The sequence below is a fragment of the Centropristis striata genome, chromosome 7 (assembly GCF_030273125.1).
Source record: "Centropristis striata isolate RG_2023a ecotype Rhode Island chromosome 7, C.striata_1.0, whole genome shotgun sequence".
NCBI lineage: Eukaryota > Metazoa > Chordata > Actinopteri > Perciformes > Serranidae > Centropristis > Centropristis striata.
Genome location: NC_081523.1, coordinates 11,171,131 through 11,194,768, shown reverse-complemented (window position 1 = coordinate 11,194,768; position 23,638 = coordinate 11,171,131). Strand labels below are relative to the sequence as shown.

The window sequence follows — 23,638 nt, the reverse complement described above, 5'->3', positions numbered from 1 at the left end:
TTGAACAAATCATGTGTGACAAATGCTTTCCTCAGGATAAATAACCAAATGTATGCAAAAAAATTCAGAACAAGATCCTTTGGGGAAAAAATCCTGAAACAGACAAAAATATATATGTTCAACATATGATGCAAAATACAACAAACAAAACAACAAAACTAGGGTTCAGAGGGTTTATTGCCGTATGACTGGGATGTTCATAACCTTACTGGCAAGTCTAGGAGTCACTTAGTCTCTCACTTCTGTTCTCATCAGCTTCCCCTGAGCTGTCTGACAAACAGTGCAGAGAGCTGGAGTCGAAGCTCAAAGCCAGGGAGGAGTTCCTGTTGCCCATCTACCACCAGGTGGCAGTGCAGTTTGTAGATCTGCATGACACCCCAGGGAGGATGCAGGAGAAGGGTGTCATCACTGTGAGTGTGAACTTCATGAACACTGTGATGTTATGACTGCCAATCTGTGTGTAACATTGGATGCAGTAAATACATTTGTATTTAGAGAAACTTCATTTATTTTACTTTAATACTCTTGACAGGATATATTGGACTGGAAGAATGTGCGGACGTTCTTCTACTGGCGTCTGCGTCGGCTCCTGTTGGAGCAGGTTGTGAAGTGTGAGATTCTGCAGGCTAACAAGGACCTCAGTGACGGGCACATGCAGTCCATGCTGCGACGCTGGTTTGTTGAAACGGAGGGAACAGTGAAGGTATGTGATGACACCAGCCCCTCTCAAACTGCCGTTTCAAGCTGCAGTATTTACCACGGTCCCTTGATATAGGGCTAATGGGTCAAATTCTGCCAAAAATTGTATGTGCATGGGTAGAATAGTTTTGCCCCTCAATGTTCAGTAAGGCTTAAAAAGCTAAAATAAGGATCCAGGATCATATTTGCCTGTGGCCTGCAAAATGTATTTATTTATTTGACCTTTATTAAACCAGCAATCCCTTGAGATCAAAATCTCTTTTTCTAGGGTGACCTGGCCAAAGAAGCGCAAGTCATTATGGTTGCTTTTGATTTTGAGCACTTTATTGTTCTTTAAAGGATCTTCTGTCTGCTTCTCCAGGCCTACCTCTGGGATAATAACCAAGTAGTGGTTGAGTGGCTCGAGAAGCATTTGACCAACGGGGACGGCACTCGATCAGGCATCCGAGAGAACATCAAGTACCTGAAAAGAGAAAACACTGTGAAACACATCTGCAGGTATGCAGATACACTCACATAAATGTTGTGATCCTGTCAGAAGTCATGTAATTCTTGCAGTCTCCAATCAAATCTCAAAATTGATTTTTTTTTCTGGTTGACTTTAGCACCAAATCTGTGTAACTTATAATCATAAGTCATAATGGAGTATGGAAATGGCCATCATATACTACTACGTTAATAAATCAATAAATTAATATTCAGGTTTCAAGCTTTTAGATGATGTACACCACTTCTACTTCAAATCACTTACTACCCATAAAGACCACCTTCCTCCCTCTCAAAAAGACCAAACTGGGTGTGTGTGGGTCTTTAAGGGCTAAAAGAGTCATGATGGTGGTATGCAACGAAAAGAGAAATTCTGATAGACCTTATGCTGAAAATCAGCTTTCACTACCTTTGCATTTTCAGCACTTTATTCCATAATTTATAATATATTCCAGCATGTTTAATATCAAAGTTTTTGTTATCATGTTCTCCTGTGTTACAGCCTGGTGGAGGCCAATCCTGAAGTAGCCATGGACTGCATCATCCACATGAGCCAGAATATCACCCCATCCCAAAGGGCCAAGCTCTCGCATTTACTGTCAACTATGGACAGCACCAGCAACAGTTAAGCTGAGGATCTTCATCAGGTTCTATTATTAATAAGAACAAAAACAATGTTCTAGTTGATTGTACTGTACCGTTCACTTTTTTTTAGGGTTATAGTCGGGTCAATTCTTTGTTATAATGCACACATGCACAAAGTGACTTATTCCTCAGCGATCACACAACCACTACACTGCTCTCTGTTATGAACATGATGATAAATGCCGTCTGTCCCACTCTTCACTGACAGGAAGAGAGTTTGTCTTTTTGCATTTGTTAGGTAAGCAGTCAGTCATTTCAGCTGGTCAGTCCAGGAACAAACAATGATTGTCGTGCACATTTCACTGGGCTGTATTTGCACATACCGGTGTGTCAGTGTTGAATTTGCCTTACTAGGCTCTGCTTAGTTATTATTGAGTTTTACAAACTTCATGAAATGGGGAACTTCATATTTAGGTGCTGGTTGTCCTGTGAAATGTGTTAAAAAGAGAGTGTGTGTTAATCTTTGAATGTAGATGAGAAAACTGATCAATTATTTGATTCATTTTCAAATAAAACAAACAAAAAAACAACAACTAATTTCTAAAGCCAGCAAATGTTGAAATCAATGAACTTGGTTTAATTTCTGCAAAACATAAAAAGTTACCAGTATTGTAATTCAGAAATGCTAATTAAGAAGCACATTTAAGTATTTTTCAATGAGTAGTATTACGGAAATTTCTTTATTCTCACTGTCTTGTCAATTTTTGGTCAGTTTATGTGTTTCTATGCTGCTGTGTTTTGAGTGTTGAGACAATGTTATGAATGATGTGAGGTATTGTGACACTGTATGTGACACTTCTGATCTTTTTTTTTTTTCATTTTTGTTGCTATATCTCCGATACAATGCAGTAATTCTTAAGACTCAGGTTGAAGGTTAACTTGCCTCACCTCTGATCGAAGTATCAGCCGACACATTTCATTTGAATGTATATTAATTCTTGTATTCCACCAAGGACTGTTTGTTAATAAATGTCATTGATATATTTTTGGCAAAACAAACTTCTTTTATTCACCCATTTGATTTTTTTATTATGATCAAGTTATTGAACATAATATACATCTGACTTTGAGACATGTTAATCACACTATGTAAAAGAATAATGTGTAAAAGTGTTGGCACACATCTGCATTTTGGGATGAAGTGAGTAAATATAGTTGAAAGAAAGCTTTTCTGTGACGATAGCAATTTGAAACATTCAAATATATACAGCAAAAGATTGATGGAGTCATCACCTTCTCCAGCTGCCTTTTCATAAATATAAATAAAACATCACAGCAATAATGTCTAGCACGATACAACAGACGAGACGGGGAGCTACAGTATGGTAGGGCTTTAAAACGCAGAGTGAACTGTAGAAAAACTTGCGGATGCTAACTTACATGTACATCTCCACATAGAGTCTGTGTGCTCATACAGGCTTTGAGTCTTTGCTTGGCAAAGCTAGATACTTAAAGTCATACATACTTTCTTCTTACAGCCACGTCTTTATTTATCAGCAGTTTTAGTTCTTAATGATCAGTTTTCTTGTGGTCTGTAAGTGAAATGATTTTCAAACATCCTTCTCCATGTAGTTCCCAGTGTGATTTGTACTTTTAGAAGCACCAAAGTAACCAGAAGTCAGTCTTTGACCTCCGTCTTCTTCAGCTGGAGTCCACAGATATCCACAAACAGTTGAATTAATCGGTTTTGAGTCAGTTCAGCTACTTTATAACAGGGCGATGGGCTTGCTGTTGGCCGGTGCGCCCATGTACTGGGAGGACAGGTGATCCTGGGAGGTGTAGGAGGTGTAAAGGCCCGTCACTTGCACATCTGACAGCGGCATGTTCATTCCAGTGGAGACAGGAGTCAGGTTGGCTGTTCCCAAGTCACAGTCTGATAGTCGGAGGGGTGAGTTACTGAAGGTACCCAAAGCATCCAGGTTAAAGCTGTCGTCCTTCATTTCTTCCCACAGATTACCTGAGCAGATGGAGAGGTTGGTGTTCTGATGCAACAACGCTTTAATTTTATAGCAACCAAAAAGCAGGGATTACATTACTATTATTTAGGATTACACTATTCTAACAGTCATCAGTGTTCTTTTTTTTACTTTGTAAGATAACCTTCTGCATGTGTATTTGGTCTTAAAAATATTGAACCAACAGTATAATAATATATCAAATGGTAGCATATTAGTATTCTTGCACTGTTTTTCTTTACTTTTAATTAATTTCATTCACTTAATATTTGCAGTCTGCACTATTAAACACTGTCTATTTGTCTATTATTGTGACAGTTATATACTAGTTCCAGAAGCTAGACTGTCTGTTCAATGCTGTTTTTTATTCTTATGCATCTGTTTTGTAATATAATATGTTTACCTTGAAGGGCAAAGTCCATGATGCTCGGGTCCAGTGCATCCACCTCTGTGTGTGTATCTCCATGCACACCATAGAAATCATCCGGCGGCTTGCTGGAGTGCTGGGTAAGTGGACTATGACATAGGTCAGGAACCGTGTGGAGGGGAGGTGTCTGGGCTGGGGCTGGGGACATGGGGGCCAGACGAGCCTGAGCGTGGAGCTGAGCCTGGAGCTGGTGGTGCTGGTGCATGGGCAAACAGGGCAGGGACAGCGTGACTATTGGCTGAGGCTGCATCTGAGCTGAGACGGGCAGCGGGAGGCCAGTGGGACAGCTGGGCAGCCGGGTCATGCCGGGCTCTAACGCCTTACGTCTGCAGTTCTCAGGGCGATCTGTGATCAGTTTGTCCAACTCATCTGCAGAAAAAACAGGGTTTAAAATTAGAAAGAAAATCACATATACAGTTATACAGAAGAAACGGGGATCCAAAATGCTGCCCTGTGGAACTCCTATATTACAAGTATAGGGGCAGATGTATAAATCTTGCAGAAATCTCCGAAATGTCAAAAGTTATATGATGATGGGGTTGAGCTGAAACCGCATTGGAAATCACTGAGGAGATTATTGCTTTCAAGATGAATGTTTAATCAGTTATAGAGAAAATTTTTCCTAAAATTATTGGGAGAATAGATATTAGCCTATAGTTTCAAAACAATAGTAAGATTTCAAGATGGGATGGAAAGATAGAAAGCCTGACATATCTTTATCAGATGTGAGAGAGGAGGAGTAATTATCAGACTAAGTTAAAACGTGAAGACTTTTTACATTTAACAAAATACTTTTCTGACCAGGGTTAGCCATGCTGCGACGGATGGCTGGGAGGTCCTTGCGTTTCCACTTCTGCATCTCTTCCTCCATCTTGTCAATTTTGGCAGGGTTCAGCGCCCACAGACAGCCCTTACGGGATGAGCTGCTCGTCTTGTTCTCCACTTTCTCAAAGCATTTGTTTAAGGACAGGTTGTGTCTGACCGAGTTCTTCCATCCATCAGGTGCAGTCTGCAGGAAGAGAAGTGGTGTATAATGAGTCACATTCTTTATCTACATGCACCTTCTCATTTAGTCCTTTTTTTGTAATATTAAGTGTCATACCTTGAAATAAGGGAAGTGTTCCTTCATAAAGCTATAGATCTCACTGACTGGGAGGCTACCAGTTTTGCTGTTCTTCAAAGCCATGGCAATCAAACAGCTGAAAAAAACAAATCGGCAGAAAAAAACCAAACTTTTATTTGAATGTACTAGTTCGAAGCATCAAAAAAAGAGTCTGGAAATGAATAAAGGCAAATAATGTGGAAATGTAGACAATTTCTAAATTAGCTTATTTATTATTATATTATTCCTCTTTATATTTCTACATTAATTCTCTTATTCATTTACATTTTTTTCTCTTTCATGGCACTGTGACTCTGTAAAGCAGAGAAGGTAATCTACACTTAAGAAATTCAGGAGATGTAGATATTATTATATTTTAGCTACATAAGTGAGGTCTGACCTGTAGGAGTAGATTGGCTTGGGGAAAGACTTGGGCTGCAGCTCCTGGTCCTGTGGAGCCAGACGAGGTTGTGTGAATAGACTTTGGTTGTTGAAAGAGACATTGCTGTAAAGCCCACCAGTTGAACACTGTGAAAAAATGAGGAACTTTTATTATTTGCATTCATTTATTGAGACATACAGTATGAAGGAGCATTGACTACATGTAATGTAAGTGAATTATACAAGAAGCAACAGAAAACCAACAAACGGGCAGCAACAAAAAAATAAAAGTACAGAACTGTATTCATTAAGAGTTTTGATTGATTGATTGATTGATTGTCTTTATTTCGAACATGCAAGCAAATAAAAAAAAAACAAGTTTAAATATTAATAGATGAATAAATAAAAAACAAAACAAAAAAGCAAAAAAAAATTGAGAAAACAGACAATTTCTGCAAGCTCGAAAGGCAGTAGGAAGAAGTAAAAAAACGTATCGAGTCCTACCCCTTAACAGGTCTCTATATCTATATACATATATATATGAATAATATATATATTTCACTATTCACTAATAATAGTTTAGTACCTGTTGTCCAGTTTGGGTTAGAGAATACACCTGCTGGGGTGTAGGCTGGTAGACTGAGGTAGGGCACTGGTACCCCGGAGAGGGCATCCCATTCATGGAGAATGGAGACATCTGTGATGCAGAAACAGGAATATTTGTCAATCAAGCCTACAAAACATGACATGATGAGGAAACATTGCACATTTTTTTTTACATTGCAGTCAAAACTCACACTTCCGCTGTGGGTGTTGATGATGCTAATTCCCAGAGGGCTGTGCTGCATGTTGCTCTGGAGGTGCAGCATGGAGCCTTGGCCCGCTGTCATCGCAGTCATGTTGCTGAGCTGAGCTGTGAGAAACAGCAGTCATATTGCTATTAGATTTTTCAGGAGAGTTATGCTCAATGGTAAATTATTTTTGATGCTTTAAAAAATTTTTTCTGCACAGTGACAGAGAGTTGGAAGCTGTTGAATATTCAATCTGTGGATTTTTTTTGTAAATTATTTTTTTTCTTGCAATGTAAGGTGTGGTTGGTGAGTGTATAATAGTTTGCACTTTGATCTATAAAGCATGATATTGAAGGGACAGTTCACCCCAAATAAAAAATACAAATTATTTTATTTGACCTGTAGTGCTATTTATCAATCTAGACTGTTTGGTTTGAATTGCTGAGTGTTGGAGATATCAACACTTATATTCAAAAGAAGGCACCAAAACAATCTTGATTAATAAATATCACTACATTCAACGGATGTATTTTCAGGATGAACTGTCCGTTTAAGCTCATCACTTCAAACTTAAGCAAATCCCACCAAAAATACCAAGATTAAATTTTCTCTTAACTGGTTAACTGTCCTATGTTTTTAATGAAGAGCGATTCCCAGCAGCAAAAACAACAATCTATATTTTCATTGTTTTGCAGCCAGAAATCCAGACAAATCCAGCAGTCCTGATTGATCCAATCAGAGGGATGATGCAGTTTTTGAATTTTCCACTGTCCCCTCCCTGTCGCCTCACCTGTCTGTTGCTCCAGCAAGCTGCCCTGGGAAGGCCCGTTACTGTGGCCTCGGCTATCAGCCATCTGCTGTAGCCGGGGCACATCCACAGAGGTGAGCCATGACAGAGACTGCAGGTCCCCAGGGAGGTCCTCCTCCCTCAGCTGGGAGGGGTCCGTGGTCAGAAGCCTTCAAGAGAGGAGAGGGAGGAGGGGGAGATTTGAGGGAGGGGGGGTTAACACGGCTGTCAGTTCAGACACACAGACCACAAATGGAATTTAAATCTAAACACTCGTAAGAACATTTTGTCCTTCAAAGTCAAAACCACTGTAATGAGTCTGAATGTGGGCAAACAGAGATGAAAGCTGCTCAGCAAAGCCGTGTATTAGCCATGCCATCCAGGATTTACCATAAGTAGATTAACTACAAGTGTTATTTAGCAGTGACAGTTTTAATCAACAATGAGGGAGTTAAACAAGCTTTCCATTCAGAGTAAATCATCTGTTGGGATTGTTTTTTTCCTCTTAGAGTGGCACACTGATCTTTGTTTTTCTCATAGTTAATACTCGTCTGCTTTTTTGATCACAATGAAAACAAGTTTGGAAAAGTAAAACAAATACTTTTTTTAAAGTAGTATTTTATGTTTCACCCAGGAATAATTTCTCAATTTATAATTTTATAAATGTTATGCTTAATACTGGATTAAAAGCAGGATTTCTGTTTAACCAGTGCACTGCCAGTACCAATCAGCTTTCAGTCATTACGTCTTTTATGTGGCGAGCCTGGAAGAGAAAGAAAAGAAAAGAAAAGAGAAGAATCCTCTTGAATCCTCTCCAGTCTTCTCTGCGCACACACACACTTACTGTGCAAGGGTTTAGTAATTGGGGTCGCTATGACAACACATACTATTCAGTTAGGGTCTGTGCAGACAGTGTATAAGTACACCCCCCCTCATACACACACACACCAAATCTCCTAATAAAAAATCAACCCTGTGTCAGGTGACCACGGTCTCGCCTTACACCATTGGCTGAATCATAAGTAAACAACGCATGAGATCGTTTGAAACATGGGACAGCAGCACATGTTGCCTGCAACAGTTGGCCTTGTCTATTGAAAAATGATCACCTATTGTGTCCCAAACGACAAATCTGCCCAGTGGCACGTGGCTCTATTGTCTTCCCCAGACCCTTCCTTGATTGTCTCTGTCGTTTCTTTTCTTTACACAGCCCCTGAATTAATCTGTTGGAATGACAGCCCTCACATAAGAGGGACAAATAGGATGCCATCTGCTTCCCTGTCCCTTTCCAGCCTCTATCCTCACTGCCGCCTCCCCAACACCCCCACCATCTCCCCCCCCAAATGGGGAAATCAACGGAGCCTCGGGCCAGAAGGGGACAAATGTAGTTTGAGGTCAGGGCTCTGTGTCTGCCGTCTGAACGAGTGACATCATTGCAGCCAGGAATCAGCAGCACACGTCCTCAAACACCTTGCATGCGCCACTAAATGATTTAGAGTGATCGTCCTTTTGCAGCAGGTGGCATTGTGAAGTTTAACACCTGCAAAGTGTCACAATAATTCAGCTGGAGCTTTGAAGTTTAATGCAACCTTTTGTGAAACTGACTGCTGTTGTTTTTCTTTTTCTCCGCCCTGGCTGCTGATAATATTATTTCACTTCTCAAAATAATATTTAAGCGTAATAATCTGAAAGTCTACAACTCATTGAGACTGATTTAAAAAAAAAATCATATATATATCCTTTTTGAAAATAAATAAATAAGTGTGCACACACCAAATCAAAAATATGTACAACATTTGCTATGGCTGGTCTATTACACTTTTATATGAAAATACTTTATTAGAAATAACCCCTTGAGATATACCACCATCTCTTGTTCAAAGGGGTCCTATAAGCACAATAAGACAAAAAATTAAACGGAGAAATAAAAATAGCAACAAGATAATTCAAAACAACACATAATGTTGCCAAAAAACAAAGAGAAGATATTGAAAAAAAGGACATAACTATACTCATATTTCAAGAAAAGTACTCAAATTGATAATATATTCAAGAGGATTAATAATACATTTTATTTAATACAAATCTTCTTAAGGTTGCATTTTTCTATTATAAATGTCCAATACAAACTAATAGACACATATATGGGAGATACATTGGGGGTATTCCCACCTCCCCTCCTCTCCAGCAGCATAGAAATTGTTCACTGATGCAAAACATGTAGAGCTGGTGTCTCCATGTATCATCCGAGCCTTCCCAGAGGTTCAACAACACTAAATATTGCACCTCCTCCTCCTTCCCTTCCTCCCTCCTTTTCTAATTGGGAGCCACTTGTGCATACTGGTGACCCGGAGCGCCCGTCTCCCCCTGAGCCGGCAGGCCAAGAGGCTCAGGCTCTCCGTGTGCCGACAGCGGGAGTGTAAACAGAGCTGATGGTTTCTGACAGATCCATTCAGACTGAAAATCATTTATTCTTCAGGATTTTTTTCCCTCTCTCTCTCTTTTTTCAAGAAACCCCCCTCATGCACAAAAAGAGCTGTCCATCTACCTTTAGATAAAACGTAGCGGGGTTAGACAGTTTGTTTCATGGCCATTTGGGGAACACCTTAGAGGGTTTGATTAATAAAAAAAAAAAGCCTTTTATCCATTGAGGTGTCACAGATTTGATCCTGAGTGTTTTTGACAACATGCAGCAAAAAAATAATATATTGTTTAGTACGATAAGATCCTGCAACTTCAGTCCTGGTATAATTAAATACATTTTAAATCACAAGTCTTACCTGTAGTCCTGTGGAGATGGATGATGCCCAGCATTCTCAATTATTCCTGACATCCTGGATGTAATTCCACCTTCTATCATTTCCTGGGATATGTGGTACCGCTGCAATAAAATAAATAAAATGATGAACACACTTTATCCCCACAGTGATTCTTCACACTGATACACAAGCTGTAGAACAAATAATCATTATGTTATTAAAATTGTGTCATCGGTAAATAACATGGTGGAACAGTATGTGCTATTCCTGAAAAAATAAAATTGCACCATGAAAAGCAAACATTTTAAAGTAAAGATTTACTGTTCAATGAACATTAAACACAAGAACATATTTTGAAATTCAGTAATAGTGGTGCACAACATTTCTGTTCTCCATCAGTGTGCCTTTGTTGTAGCTGAATCACATTTTACAGTTTAAATGCTTTTTCTTCCTCTTACTTTCACTAACTAAATTTCATAAAAATGCATAGAATAATATAGCTTGTATTCAATACACACTCAGTTCAAATGTTAACATAATAACTTGGTTACATTAGCTCAGGTTTAAATGCAATTTGCCTGCCTACAGAGACATTATAGTTAAAGTTTAAAATGCATTAAAATGTCAATTATCTCATAAAAACAACAATCCAACATTTACTATGATGCTGAGAGAGATAAATAATAATAAATCACCTTTTTTTGATGCTTTTGAAGATTGTGTGAGCCGGTCGCGAGTCCCTGTACTGTATTCACTGTGTTGCACTTGATTATCCAAAAAACCGTTTTTAAATTTCCCTCTCTGGAGCTGTCCAGCGCTCTGACATGCGCAGTGGAGACTTCAGCAGAGCTCCCAGTCGCCCGGGGGGCAGGTGGATCCCATGAGTTTGACAGCTGCTGTTAACGCAGTGCCTGTTAATAACATCCACACTTCTTCTTCTTCTTACAGCAAGTGCACAAGTAGAGACTTTTTTTTCTCTCAGTTTTTTTTCTCTCTCAGTTTTTGTCAGGACTTTGTGTCACGGTGCGGTCGCGCTCCTCACACTGCATCCAACAAGTTTGTGCATTAAAAATCAGGTCATACTCCATCCACACATTGTATTCCTCTTATGAGATGATGATTAAAGAGATAAGATTATAAAGGACGTCCCTCTGTCTGTCTTACAGTCCTGTGCTCCTCCAGTGGCGCACAGGTGCGTCTTAATAAAACATAAAATACACGAGTTCAGGCCTAAATTACACTATTTAGACTACTACGGCATAAAAGTTGAATATTTTAACGGTTACCATTTAACAGTTGTTACAAATTAAGCAATAGGTGCAATAAGAAGAAAACACCTGAGTTAAGCAACTAAAAAAAGTAAGAATAAACATCCATTTTGCGCAACTAAATCCTCCTGTCAGGTTATTCCAAGTAAGCTCCCTCGATCAGCTCTAAGACGATGTGAGTCGCTACTTGTGGTGGCATCTGTGTATGTGAGTGTGAACTTTTTTTTTTTTAAGGGAAGTGCTTGTAGATAATTTGCTTCCCGCCGCTGTGGCCGCGTCCTGCTCCTCTCAGCAGTGGGAAAAAGAGCCGGGGAGGCGCGTAGGGAGGGCCGGGGGCCGGGTGGGCAATGGGCTGCAGGAGGCGGCAAGCAGACACACACACACACACACACACACACACACGTTTGCAGAACAGGTCCGCTGCAGGAAGAAAACCGTGGCATGAAACTGTCTTGAGTTAGTAACATTTCAATACACAATCCAGAAATGAAAAAAAAAACTTAGTCACCACCTCCTAACTTATGCTGAAGCGCAAAAACAAAACACTCCAGATTCTCTTTATAAATATGCATAATGGAAATAACTTATTTTACACACCAAGATACAAACATCAGTTTATATTTTCTTTTCGGTGAAATGAGTGGCAGTTTTCATGTCATTTTCTAATTGACTTAGTCCCCGTTTTAGGTCTAGAGGATTCATTCATTTGCATAAAAAAGAACGATTAGTGAAAAAAATCAGTGTTTGTTTGTGTAGTTACTTTTTCACCAGATTATGGGGAAAAACATTAATATAATGGACCACAGGGGTCCTATGGAGACTCCAGGGGGTCCCCAACTAAGAAAAAGTTACATGTTCCATTGTTTTATTTACGAGGAATTCAAAAATATCTTGTTTTAAACTGCTTTATGATTCATTAGGGCATTAATGATGACAGAAATCTTGATCTATGACTGGGTGAAAATGTCTGAAGCAGGTATGGTGTTTTTAATAGCAGACTAAAACCTGATGGAGATTAAAAAATTTGCGGCCGGAAATTAAAGGGGAATTCCTTAAAGTCTGCAGGGAGACTTCAGTGACAGCAGCAGTATCAGCCCCATGGGACCCTACAGATGGTAAATCGGCCTGTCACAATAGGCACAATCAATGATTACATGCATGAACGTAACGGACAAAAACAAGACCATCCTCAGAGAGCAGATCCTGGAGGTCCTAAAGCCCGCGGGGTTATGATCTGGAAACACTGGGGCAGAGGGTGCTCATGCTGTGTGAGGTAGTGCAGGTCAAGAGTACATGCAGGATGACCGCTGCATGTAAATGCTACAGGTTCACATCAGGCAAAGTGTCTTTGAACAGTTCGTTCATAATGAATCTGTGTACGTGGCTGCAGAGGCTGGACAAAACAGCAGACACAATTAGTTGATTGACCGTAAAATCATCAGCAGTTATTCTGATTAATTATTTTAGTATTGTTTTAGGCAAATATGCAAAACATTCCCTGTAGTCTGAGCATCTCGTTTGTGAGGATTTCCTAGTTCTCCTTGTCTTATGTGACAATAAACTGATGATCTTTACATTTTGCGTTAGTTTAAAAAAAACAAGCAACTTGATGACATAACATGGAGCTTTGGGAAATTGTAATGCATTTTTAAAAACTATTTCAATGATTAATTGATTAATGGAGACAATAATTGGAAGGTTAATCACTGCAGCCCTGCATTTAAAACCATATGTGCATGTATTGTTTTGGTGTCTGTTTTTGGTGAGCTTTTAGTCTAGTTTAGTATTTAAGTATTTTCCTTTAACTTAATGGCCACTGTTGTATTTTGTGTGTGTGTGTGTGAAATTGTTTTGATAACATCATCATCATCATACTGACATTTACTGTAGGTGTAAACAGCTGGTGGGACATAATACACAAAACAGCTGAAATAAAATAATAGAATAGATAGTTCCTTTGATTTAGGCCTTAAATGTGAAATAAAGTCCAGGTGTCAGGTGGCATTTCAGTTTCAAATGCTGGCAACCAAATGTCCAGCAAGGGATCTTGCAGTTAATGTTGATGAGGATCTGCTGGACTTAGTTCTCTTGTGTCTTCCAAAATGGGGAAGCAGCATGAACTCCTGAAAACTATTGTAATTATTTATTGTAAGGTGTTTTTATTATTCTTTTAGGGCTGTCACAAGTTCAATTCTATATTCAAAATTTACTGAAAGTGGTTTTTGAATTTAAGTTGTCGAAGTCAAAATCAGAAACGGTGACCAACAAAATTTGACCTTTTGATCTTAGTGTGGTACATTCCCCAAAATATGTGCTATCACATCACACTCGATACATGTAGCCTAACTTTATAAAGAAGAATTTAAAAATGTGAACAAAAGGTTGTCAGGGCCTAAAACCAATGATCTGTTGATCTTTACGAATCAAGACTATTTATTCTGACAACGAGAAAGCAGTTAGTGCTGAGAAAAACAATGTTTAAATCAATAATGGAATCAAATTGTGACCATAAAATCTAATTGAATAGTGTTTTTTGAGAAACTGAGACACCTCAGTCCCTGTGCACCTGTGCATACTTTTAGTAAATATCAGCCTAATGATGATAGTGGCCATCGCAGCTCCAAAACTTTGGAATGAATTGCCGCTGCACATCAGACAGGCCTCCTCACTGTCTCATTTTTAAATCTCTTCTTAAAACCGTCCTCTTCTCGTTGGCTTTTAACACCACGTAGAGTGTTGATTTTATGTTGATTTTATGATTTTTTGTTTTGTTTTTATTTGTATACATGTATATTTTATTTTGTGCGGGCAGTACATTTTACATTTTATTTTATTTATTTTTATCCCATTTTTAATTTATTTTTTCTTTTTGCATTTTACTGCTCTATTGTTTACTACATCTCTTTGTATTGTGTTATCTATTTATTGTTTGTGCAGCACTTTGGAAACCTTGTGTTTGCTAAAATTGTGCTATATAAATAAAGTGGATTGGATTGGAATGGATACCAGCTAACAGTGAATAGCACTTTAACTCATCTAAAATAAGCTACCATGCATCAGGAGCAATTTGAGGCTTAGTGTCTTGCCCAAGGACACTTTGACATGTGGACAGGAGGAGCGGGGGATTGAACCGCCAACCCTGTGATTAGTGGAAAACCTGTTCCTTTCCTGAGTCACAGCTGTCCCACACATATACTTTATAAGATAGGATATTTATTTTAGGCCAGGTAGTGACATGTTTCGGACTATCAAGTTAATGGCATTGACTCTGAGAGCTTGTCCTGGCTGTGTGATGCATTCAGGGGAGAGCACCAAGACTCCCTGCAGCTCAGGGACACTCGGTGACGGCCCTCCTCACTCATGCCTGTTCAGGAGTAATGTGGAAACAATGGGATCACCGCCCGAGGGTTGGCCTGTGTTTGTAGCCTGTGTTTTTGTCTTGCACCAAGTGTTTACTCAAAACACATCAGCCCCTCTGAGAACGAGGTCAGCTCACTCCCTCTAAGCTCCTCTGCAGGCAGAGACACAGTGTCCCCCAGAACAACATGTCACCCAGAGTGACCCTCTGGCCACACAGAGGAAGCTGCTGTCAGCCATGCTTAGCCAAGGCACAGCATCAGTGTCCTGCCAAGGACTTTGTTTCTCAGTGAAGCTTCAACGTGGACGCAGCGGACTGTCAGGCCTCAGGTTGCCCTGTCAAAGGTCAGACAGTCAGAGAGGACTGACAACAGGTTTCGGTGTACTTACACCTTCACAGAGCGAAGACGTGACAAAACAACGATCCAATGTCACCACAGCATCGGCATTAATGTTGCATCATTTACTCATTTATATAAACCCTTCACAAGCGGGGTGAGGCAGCTTTCAGTTATTCTGCTCCTCACCTGTGGAACAAACTACCTGTATATCTGAGGTCTGCCCAAACGGTCAGCTCCTTTAAATCAGGACTAAAAACATTATTATTTACTGCAGCGTACTCTTAACTTTAACACTTATCTGCTGTACTCTACTGCCCTTACTTTTTAACTACACAATGTTTGACTTGTGCTTTTTATTATTTTATCTATTTTCTTATCCTCTTATTTTATCTTATTTATATTTTTATTTATATTTCCCTGTTTTAATTGACTTGACTTGACTTGTTTTTACTGTTTTCAATTGTGTCTTGCTGTTTTTAATGTGTATGTAAAGTACTTTGAATTACCTTGTGTTGAATTGTGCTATACAAATAAACTTGCATTGCCTTGCCTTGCCTTCACATGTTTAGAGGAATCACATTTTTTGTGTATACTATATAATAATTATGAGCTAACAATGCAGTTTAACACTATTGTAGTTATATAGATATACTAGTTATATAGATATTGCTTGTATTAAAGGTCAGTTCACCCAAGCTAAGTTAAATTTAACAACATATAGTCCTGAGCAGTATTTCGCCATATACACTGATTAAGTTTTATTCAGTGACATTTTCAGATGTCCACTAAAAGCATGAAATCCAATGCAGTTTGCATGTTGTACGTACGTATATACAATTATTATTATTATTTTTATTATTCACTCATTTTTTTTCTTAATGATCTCTGTTTTTTTTTCTAAATTTCACTTTACATTTACATTTTATTGTCTATATGTTCTTTTTAATTTTGTTGCATGTTTTATTTAATTTTTTTTATTGTAAAGCACTTTGATCAACATCTCTTGTAGTTTATTATCAATGGAGATTAACGTGTTGAATTCAACACATTGAGAAATAACATTTTACATTTAACTCGTGACCCCCTCCCCCACTCTATGTAAAGCGTCCTTGGGTTTTTTGAAAGGCGCTATATAAATCTAAGTCATTATTATTATTATAACAAAATCAGCTGGGATTTTTAAAAAAGTTTCACGTCTATTTTGAACAGTTTTAACTGAGAACTAGAGGCATCATTTCTTTTTGAAAATAAGCCCTTTTCACAGAAGACATAGTTGGAATAGCACAGGTTTTACTAATATCATTATGACAGTTCATTCATTATATTTTCAGACTTGAGTGCTGGAATTTTACAAGAAAGTACATTTACTCAGGTACTGTAGTTCAGTGCAAATTTGAGGTACTTTACTTTATACTTCATTTCCACTACAACGTTTCACTTTAAATGACAGCTTTAGTTACAATACAGCTAAGATTTTACATTTAAATGTTTGATAAGCTTACAAAAATTATACATTGTTATAGATTATACTGTTCAATATTATATGAAATATTTAAAATATTTATAGATAGATAAATATCCCTATATTTAATAGTAGTATCACATTTACGGGAGCAATATTTCTGCATTATTAATACTTTAACTTTTGAAACTTTAGGTATGATTAGCTTCTTATTTTTATATAATTTTACTTAAGTAAATTATTCAATGCAGAACTTTTTTTTTAATCCCTGATGGAATCTTTTCTTCGTGTCTTATTGCAATTTATTGCAGTAAAGGATATAAATATTTCTTTATCCATTGCCAGACTTCAAAAGCATGACCTTTCAGAGGATTGGTCAATGTTGGTCAAGGAAAAATGCCCTTGCAGGTCCCATCATACCATTCTCTTTGCTACATGGCAGGCGACTTCTCCGGACAGACTGCTGGACTTCACAATCCAATTGTCCTGCTGCAGGATCACAGAAAAAAACACATTTGAGGATTTAGAGAGGTCAATGGTGTTGACCTTTGAGTGACCTGTGTCAACACCAAAGCCTCTGGTCTGAGGCGAGGTGATCCTTTTTGAGTGCCCTAAAGGGTAAAGATGGAGCAAAAGTCCTCTTCTTTTTCCACATTCAATTGAGTGTAAAAGAGCCTCATTTCAAAAAGAGCTCTCAGTAACTTTTTTTAACGTGTCACAGCAGGCACATGGTGTCCCCTAAGGATGGCACTCAGACACCCCTAAGTCAAGTTGTCTGAATTACTGTGCATTTAGTTTTTGCAGTGACCTTTCAGAGGTTAACCAAGCTGACAGATATTTATATTCCTGGTGTGTAGGAAGGAAATTGGTGAAGAAAACTGTCAAACCCAGTGCAATGCAATGAAACATTTAATGGTACAGTGCATAAAAATAAGAAATCACAAGAGGGACATGAGGATGTTTTCCCTCTTGTTTCGTAAGCAAGACAGATAATATCTAAGTAAAAAAATGTGTGTGGGGTATGAAGTAACCTCACTGACCCAACATTTTGGGACTGAAATGATGACGGGGCCCGAGCTTCGTTACGCTGCTCTGAAAAATTAGAATAATGGACTATGAAAGATCCAAAGAAAGGGACAGGGGAAGAAAGAGGGTCCTTGGGAAAAGAGGAATTAGATAGGAAGAGAGGGAGAAATAAAGGGAGGGAAACAGTGAAATGGAGACAAAATGAGAAGGAGAGAAGAGAGAGAGGGGGCAGTAGTGGTGTGATGTGAGTGTTATCATCAGCTCTCATTCTCAGCATGGAATCTATAATGGGAAAATCAACCTCTCTGACTCCTGTGTAATTGGATTTGCCGGGTCTCGTGCTGAATCAGAGCCCAGTGGGTAGCACAAAGCTTGTTAAGATTGGACAAGCATTGCTGGGCTGCTGGGCCAGGGGGAGAGGTGGGGCGACGGCAGAGGTAACCTTGACAACTTTTCTGGAGTGGAGAGTGAATAATTCAAATGTGTTCAACACTCAACTGGTCAGCCATCTTAGACAATTGACTGAAAGCCTTCCAAATGTTAATCAATCCATAACTTGGGTGAAACCTGATCTTTTCTCACATTTAGGTCACCAGAGCAGAGAAAAGTGACACCTGTGTTAGTGTGGAGGGTGTGTGTTTTATAATGGTGGTTACCAGGTAACAGAAGTAAACACATTTTAACTACCACCCACTCTCTCTCTCTCCACTCTCTTGTACACAAAAGAAAGCTTCACAAGAAATTAGAATCCCTTCAGCAGATCCTTTAATTTAATAGTGGTATATCAATTCATGTCTTTTGTTAGTAGATGTGAATAGTATGAAACAAAGTCTAGAATCAGCACTTTCAGGAAGTGAGTCAGCAGATTTGTTGAAAGGGTTCAAACAACATTGCATTGCCTTTACAATATTATTGTAAAGGAAAGACTCATGCAATTTTGTTTCCTTTTGTACCATTTTTGTACCGCCGTTAAACGTTTAGGTGTGTCTCAGGGGATGGCAGTGTTGATTGTACAGTCAACCACATTGATCCAGATTCAAGTATGTCAACAACAAGCTCTGTTGTACAGCCATGGTTCCCAGAGGATAAATCCACCTCACTTTGATGATGTCCTGACTTTTCCTCTGGCATAGACCTGGTCATTAGGCGGCCCAGGGGCCACAGCTGGCCTGTTGGCTGTCCCTGTCCGGCCCACATGAGGTTACCTGGAAATTAAAAATGAATACAACTGCAGTGCTTTTATTTTGAAGGCAATGTACAATGTGCATGCATGCATATGCACCTGCACAGAGTTCCACAAAAAACACTGAGTTACCTTATTAAAAACACTTATTGCTTTTTGCATTAGGTTAATAAATTGCAGGTTTACTGCACAACATACATACTCTATATAGTTTTTTTTGGTTTGAATGTATGTTGTGTTTAAAATAAATGGAAAAGGTAAATGATGATTGGAGTTTTTACTATTTTTACTGCTATATTTGACTTACTCCACATTAACATTGTCTTATCATAACACATATTCTTACCAGTAGCAGCTCAAAACCAGCGAATTAACTGCATTTTGAAAAGCAATGAAATTAATATTGAGCAGAATTTAGTTCAGAGTTTTGGTCTGGCACTCCCTGACCTTCGCAATATTTCTTGTAGCTCCTTGGGAAAATGAATTGCCCACCCCTGCTCTAGCGTCAACATGAGGTTGACATTTGTGGCTTTTATGTCTTGAAAACTATTGAACTATTGAATTGCCATTTGGTTTATCTCCAAATTCCTGGTGAATACATTTCATTTGGTGGCTATTTATAAAATGCTAGCATGCTAACATGTGCAGACTGTTCTTAAGAGCAGTTCGTAGTTATTGCTAAGAATAGAAATGCACAGAATTTTGTTGCTATCCAGCCAAATTTTGTCTGCTGACATAACAAACAACAAAACCCAAGAGACCGACCGTATTCTTGTCCCGTTAGAAACATCATCGTGTAGCTATGTCACCGAAGAAAGGGCGTCTGTAGTTATTTAAGCTGTGGTTTTGTTTTTCACCAAGACTTGGCTGGATCCTGGAGTTCCTGGAGTGCAACATTCTTCTTTATGATAAATAATGTACAAACTGAAAGAGCTGACGGGATTGCATTTCGCAGGAGTTGTATCTTGTACGATTTCATGTGACAAATTACATTGATTAAATGACACTAAAGTTAAAGGGCAGTTATAGGCTTAAGGGGCCTGCTGGTGGCCTATGGGATTAAGGTGCCACTTTCCTGGTTCAAGTCCAGTCAAAGACTTATTTACCATCTCTCACTCCCTTCGTTTCCTTTCACCTCTTGATCGTCAACTTGGATAAAACGCTGAAAAGAGCTTTAAAGGAGAATTACAGACTCAAAGACATTTGAATACTATTGATTCAACTTGAATTAAAGGTGATGTTGGTTGATAATTGCTTCCACCCAAGCAAATAATGGGGTAATTGCATTTGGGCATCAACCCAGTCACATTGTACAGAAGCACTAAGCATTGGCAGCTCAGACTGCCAATCCGAACAATGGTGCTCCCCTGACCAGCATTGTTATAGAGAGTAATAAAGCGTTTGGTGATTGTACCGTAATGTATCCATCTAATCAAAGATCAGTAACCAGATCTAGACTGTGCCAGCGGGGAAGAGGGAGACTGGGGGGCTTTTTAAGCTGTTGGTTGTGATGTAATGGAGCTTGGAGACAGAGAAGAAGAGAGAGGGAAGGGGGGATGGTTGGATTGGTGTGGTTTGGATCTTGTTTCTGTATCGTTATGTTACACTCAGTGGAGCAGTAGATACTCAGGTAAGCACTGAGTAAGATCTCTCTGTCCCTCCACCTCCTACAGCATGAATGATTAAGCACCCAGCCCGCAGTGCCCTGAGCCTGGGTCAGGATGATGTGGAGGAGCATATGTGCACGCAGGCCTCCATGCAGCATCACCAACACTACTACTGCACTCTGGATGAATGAGCTATCAGACAAACCAGGGGAGAGGACAGTAAATGTGTTTTATTAGGATTATAAAAGCTGGACTTTTGCCAACTAACTGTCAGCAATCCATTGTTTACAGGTTCACTGATTGTCTTCATGCAAGCAGACACAGGAGGACACGCTTTTCTTGTATAACGTATTTGGAGAGATTTTTTTTTTTTTTTTAAGTTTGGATCCTCATTGAGATTCTGCATCTGGCAGCAGAATAATACAACTTCAGAAATGCAGGTTTGAGTTTTCTTTTGTGTTGTAATTTGCTGCATTTCAAAGTACTTGCTTTAGTTTAGGTCATCAAGCCTAAACTTCACAGTTAAGTGAGAATTTCTGTTCTGTGAGCGGGGTTTCCTAAAGGCTGAGAAGATCCATATTATGTCTATGGGCTAAGATGACAGATCATCATCAGAGAAAAAAAGTTTGACGTGGCTCTCTGTTAGATGAGAAGATCTAAACCACTCAGCTAAATCTACATTACAGCCAGCAGCCGGTTATCATAGCTTGGCACAAAGACTGGAAACAGGATTAAAAGCTAGCCTGGATCAGTTTGAAGGTAACAAAATATGTCTCCCAAAGCACATTGATCACTAAAACACTTGGATGTATAAAGAGAACTGGATACAATGTTGGAGGCAGGACTCTGCTTATTCCTATGAAAGTTGCTGAATGGCATATGAAGCTAAACGATTTCTACTTCCAGGCATTAAAAATATCCAAATCGTCTATAGCTTTTCCACCAGCCGAGCAGGCAACTTCCTCTGGTTTAGCAAGAATAAACTTATTTAATTGTATTACTTTCAAATTTGGACAAATTTGGACAAATACGGACAAATATGGACGCCTCTTTCCCAATGTCAGTGGGAAAAAGTCTTTATGGGCCAAATGGCATCACGTGATGGACCCGGAAAAAGTAATTCCATTGTTTGGCTAACATGTCACACTGGATTCAAAGCCAGATGCTCTTCGTACCCAGTCTTAGATTATACCCAGTGGCAGACAGAATTACACAGTGAAAGTGAAGCTTATAGGGACCAATCTAAATGCCAATCATTATTCTCAACCTATCCTCATGAACAGTTTGTATTATATCTTACAAAAATGTATGCACATAGGTAAATAAGGTATGTTCCAAAACAATATGTTACCTGATCGATGTTTTAAACATGGATAACTTAGTTAAACAGGATTTTTCACTCTTTATAACATGTTGCTTTACTTCCTCCTTTCCTCCCTTCATATTTACTATTTGCCACTAGAGGTTGCCACCAAATAAGAAATGTCTTATTTCTCAGTATAACTAAGAACAGTGTATGAGAATAGATAGAATAGCAGCATTACACACAGAGACAATAACAACACAATTAAATAATTAAATAAAAAGAACAACCTAGGCATACTTCAAGCAATAAAATATAAAAATACAATAAAATACAATAAAATGTAATGTAAAAATACAAATAAAGTGTCTAAAGAAGGAGTATGTATTAAGGAGTAGAATTCCAGTGCAGAATAAATATGAATATGCAGTATAAAAATGTTGGTGTTATGAAACAAATAAGGTGCAATGAACAGTGTGCATAAAAAAACAGCCTATTAGCCAATCAACATTTACTTTTTAATAAGTTAAAGCAAAATAACTTGTCTATTGCCACTTTACTGGGAAGAAAGGAAAGTTTTATCTATCATCTCATCAAATTTTCCACAAGAATCAATAAGTGTATTTTCCAAAATGTTTTATTATTGCTTTAATTTTGTTTTATCTAACAGGGCCCTCTGTGCCACCTGATTTGAATCAAAACTAAAGTTAATCTCTTTCTTTTAAGTGGAGTTATTACCAACACAAGAGACAATCAGACAGGATCCTCTTTAAGTGGGAGATAAACTTTCCTGTTACTTGTTGGTAAATTGCTGCGTCTGAGCAGCAGCTCCTCCCCTCCCTCCCTCGTCTAAAGATACCTCCACTTCTCACACAGATGAGGTCACTCTGTCTCAGGCAACACTGACACTCTAGACCAAGATGAGGGACCATCTCTTAATTAAAATACAATTGGTTGTGCTCTGAGGTAGCAAGGCAATTCACCTGATCTGACAATGGCTTAGTGGATTCATTACATAACCATTCTTTCCGCCATGCACGTGATTAGGCTGTTAATTGTTTAATTATGACTGGAATTACAACCCAGGGCACTTTGTATTATAGAAAACTACAAATAGCACATGCACCAGGAGAACTCTTTTTCTATATACAAGCTCTCTTCGACTCTTTCTTTCTTGTCCTCCTGGACTGAGAACGCCCATTAAATGTTCAGCCTTTCTAGCACAGTGTCATTAGAAACACTTGTGCAAGCTGCAGACAGCTTTCTTAAAAAGAAATACCTGCAGGACACCAAAGGAAACCTGAATGGAAAACAACAAATCTTTAGATTCTGTCAGTGCACAGAATGAAAACCTGAAACATTAGCATTATCATCACCCCTGAATTCATTAATCCTCCTCTTGACAGGAGCTTATCTGTTCATGTTATTACTTGTAATACTGTATGGCAGATCCCTAAGTCACGCTGTCCTAGCATATTGTCTGCTTGTGCTGCCCTGAGAGAAGTTTGTTCCCATGAAGAAAGGGGGTGTCACAGATACCCCACAGCAGCACCACTACCATCACATCGCCAGATTGATTCTGACGTCCAAAAAAGGGTTCCTTCAATGATATTGTTCACCTGTCTCATTGGCTTAAAGTGGGTGGCTGGGAGGGGGGGTGGTGGTATGGGAAGGGGGTCGGGTGAGGGTTATTGGTGGGGACACGGGGTGAGGGGTATTGTTGAGGAGAGGGGTGAGAACATTGGGGGTGCAGGGCTGACAGGTGGAAAAAAACACTCTCATCTGACTAGCCTCCTCTATCCTTCCATGGGGCCCCGTGTGAGCAAAGTAATGAAGTCCAAATTACAGCACAGGATTGCTAAGAACAAGCCTCTATTGTTCGCCCTCGGGGCACACTAAATGAGTGTCACAGCAAGCAGCGGGGCACAGACCGTTACTGCACTATTTAGTCTGTCCCGTTGTCTCAAGACGGCCCCGTTTCAGAGGTTCTCAGATCAGACAAATACGGCTCCCCTCCTCCCCCCTCCTTCGCCTTCACCCTTCCTCTGTACAGCCAACC

General features: G+C 39.1%; 2 protein-coding genes across 3 annotated transcripts in view; one reads left to right on the top strand and one right to left on the bottom strand.

Annotated features, from left to right (window-relative positions):
• Window positions 1–2,813, top strand: part of acacb (acetyl-CoA carboxylase beta) — a 30,055-nt gene extending 27,242 nt beyond the window's left edge. For both annotated transcript variants that reach the window (XM_059336422.1, XM_059336421.1), the window contains 4 exons: window positions 256–410; window positions 533–703; window positions 1,061–1,197; window positions 1,688–2,813. In XM_059336422.1, coding sequence (XP_059192405.1) covers window positions 256–410; window positions 533–703; window positions 1,061–1,197; window positions 1,688–1,814 — 590 coding nt within the window. In that variant the 3' untranslated portion in view covers window positions 1,815–2,813. The remainder of the gene's footprint in view (window positions 1–255; window positions 411–532; window positions 704–1,060; window positions 1,198–1,687) is intronic.
• A 197-nt stretch (window positions 2,814–3,010) lies between these two features.
• On the bottom strand, window positions 3,011–10,151 carry foxn4 (forkhead box N4). Its single transcript, XM_059336423.1, has 9 exons — window positions 10,054–10,151; window positions 7,277–7,443; window positions 6,493–6,608; window positions 6,282–6,392; window positions 5,715–5,842; window positions 5,315–5,411; window positions 5,014–5,221; window positions 4,189–4,581; window positions 3,011–3,787 (listed from the first exon to the last, which is right to left on the bottom strand). The coding sequence occupies exons 1-9, from the start codon at window positions 10,131–10,133 to the stop codon at window positions 3,537–3,539; spliced, it is 1,551 nt and encodes a 516-aa protein (XP_059192406.1). The 5' UTR covers window positions 10,134–10,151; the 3' UTR covers window positions 3,011–3,536.
• Between the last annotated feature and the right edge of the window lie 13,487 nt (window positions 10,152–23,638).

Coding starts and splice junctions, on each gene's coding strand:
- foxn4 (XM_059336423.1), bottom strand. CDS start 10,133: ATGATAGAAGGTGGAATTACATCCAGGATGTCAGGAATAATTGAGAAT. Junction 5,843..6,281: donor TAACCCAAACTGGACAACAG/GTACTAAACTAT, acceptor ATTTTTTCACAG/TGTTCAACTGGTGGGCTTTA. Junction 4,582..5,013: donor TCGCAGCATGGCTAACCCTG/GTCAGAAAAGTA, acceptor TTTTTTCTGCAG/ATGAGTTGGACAAACTGATC.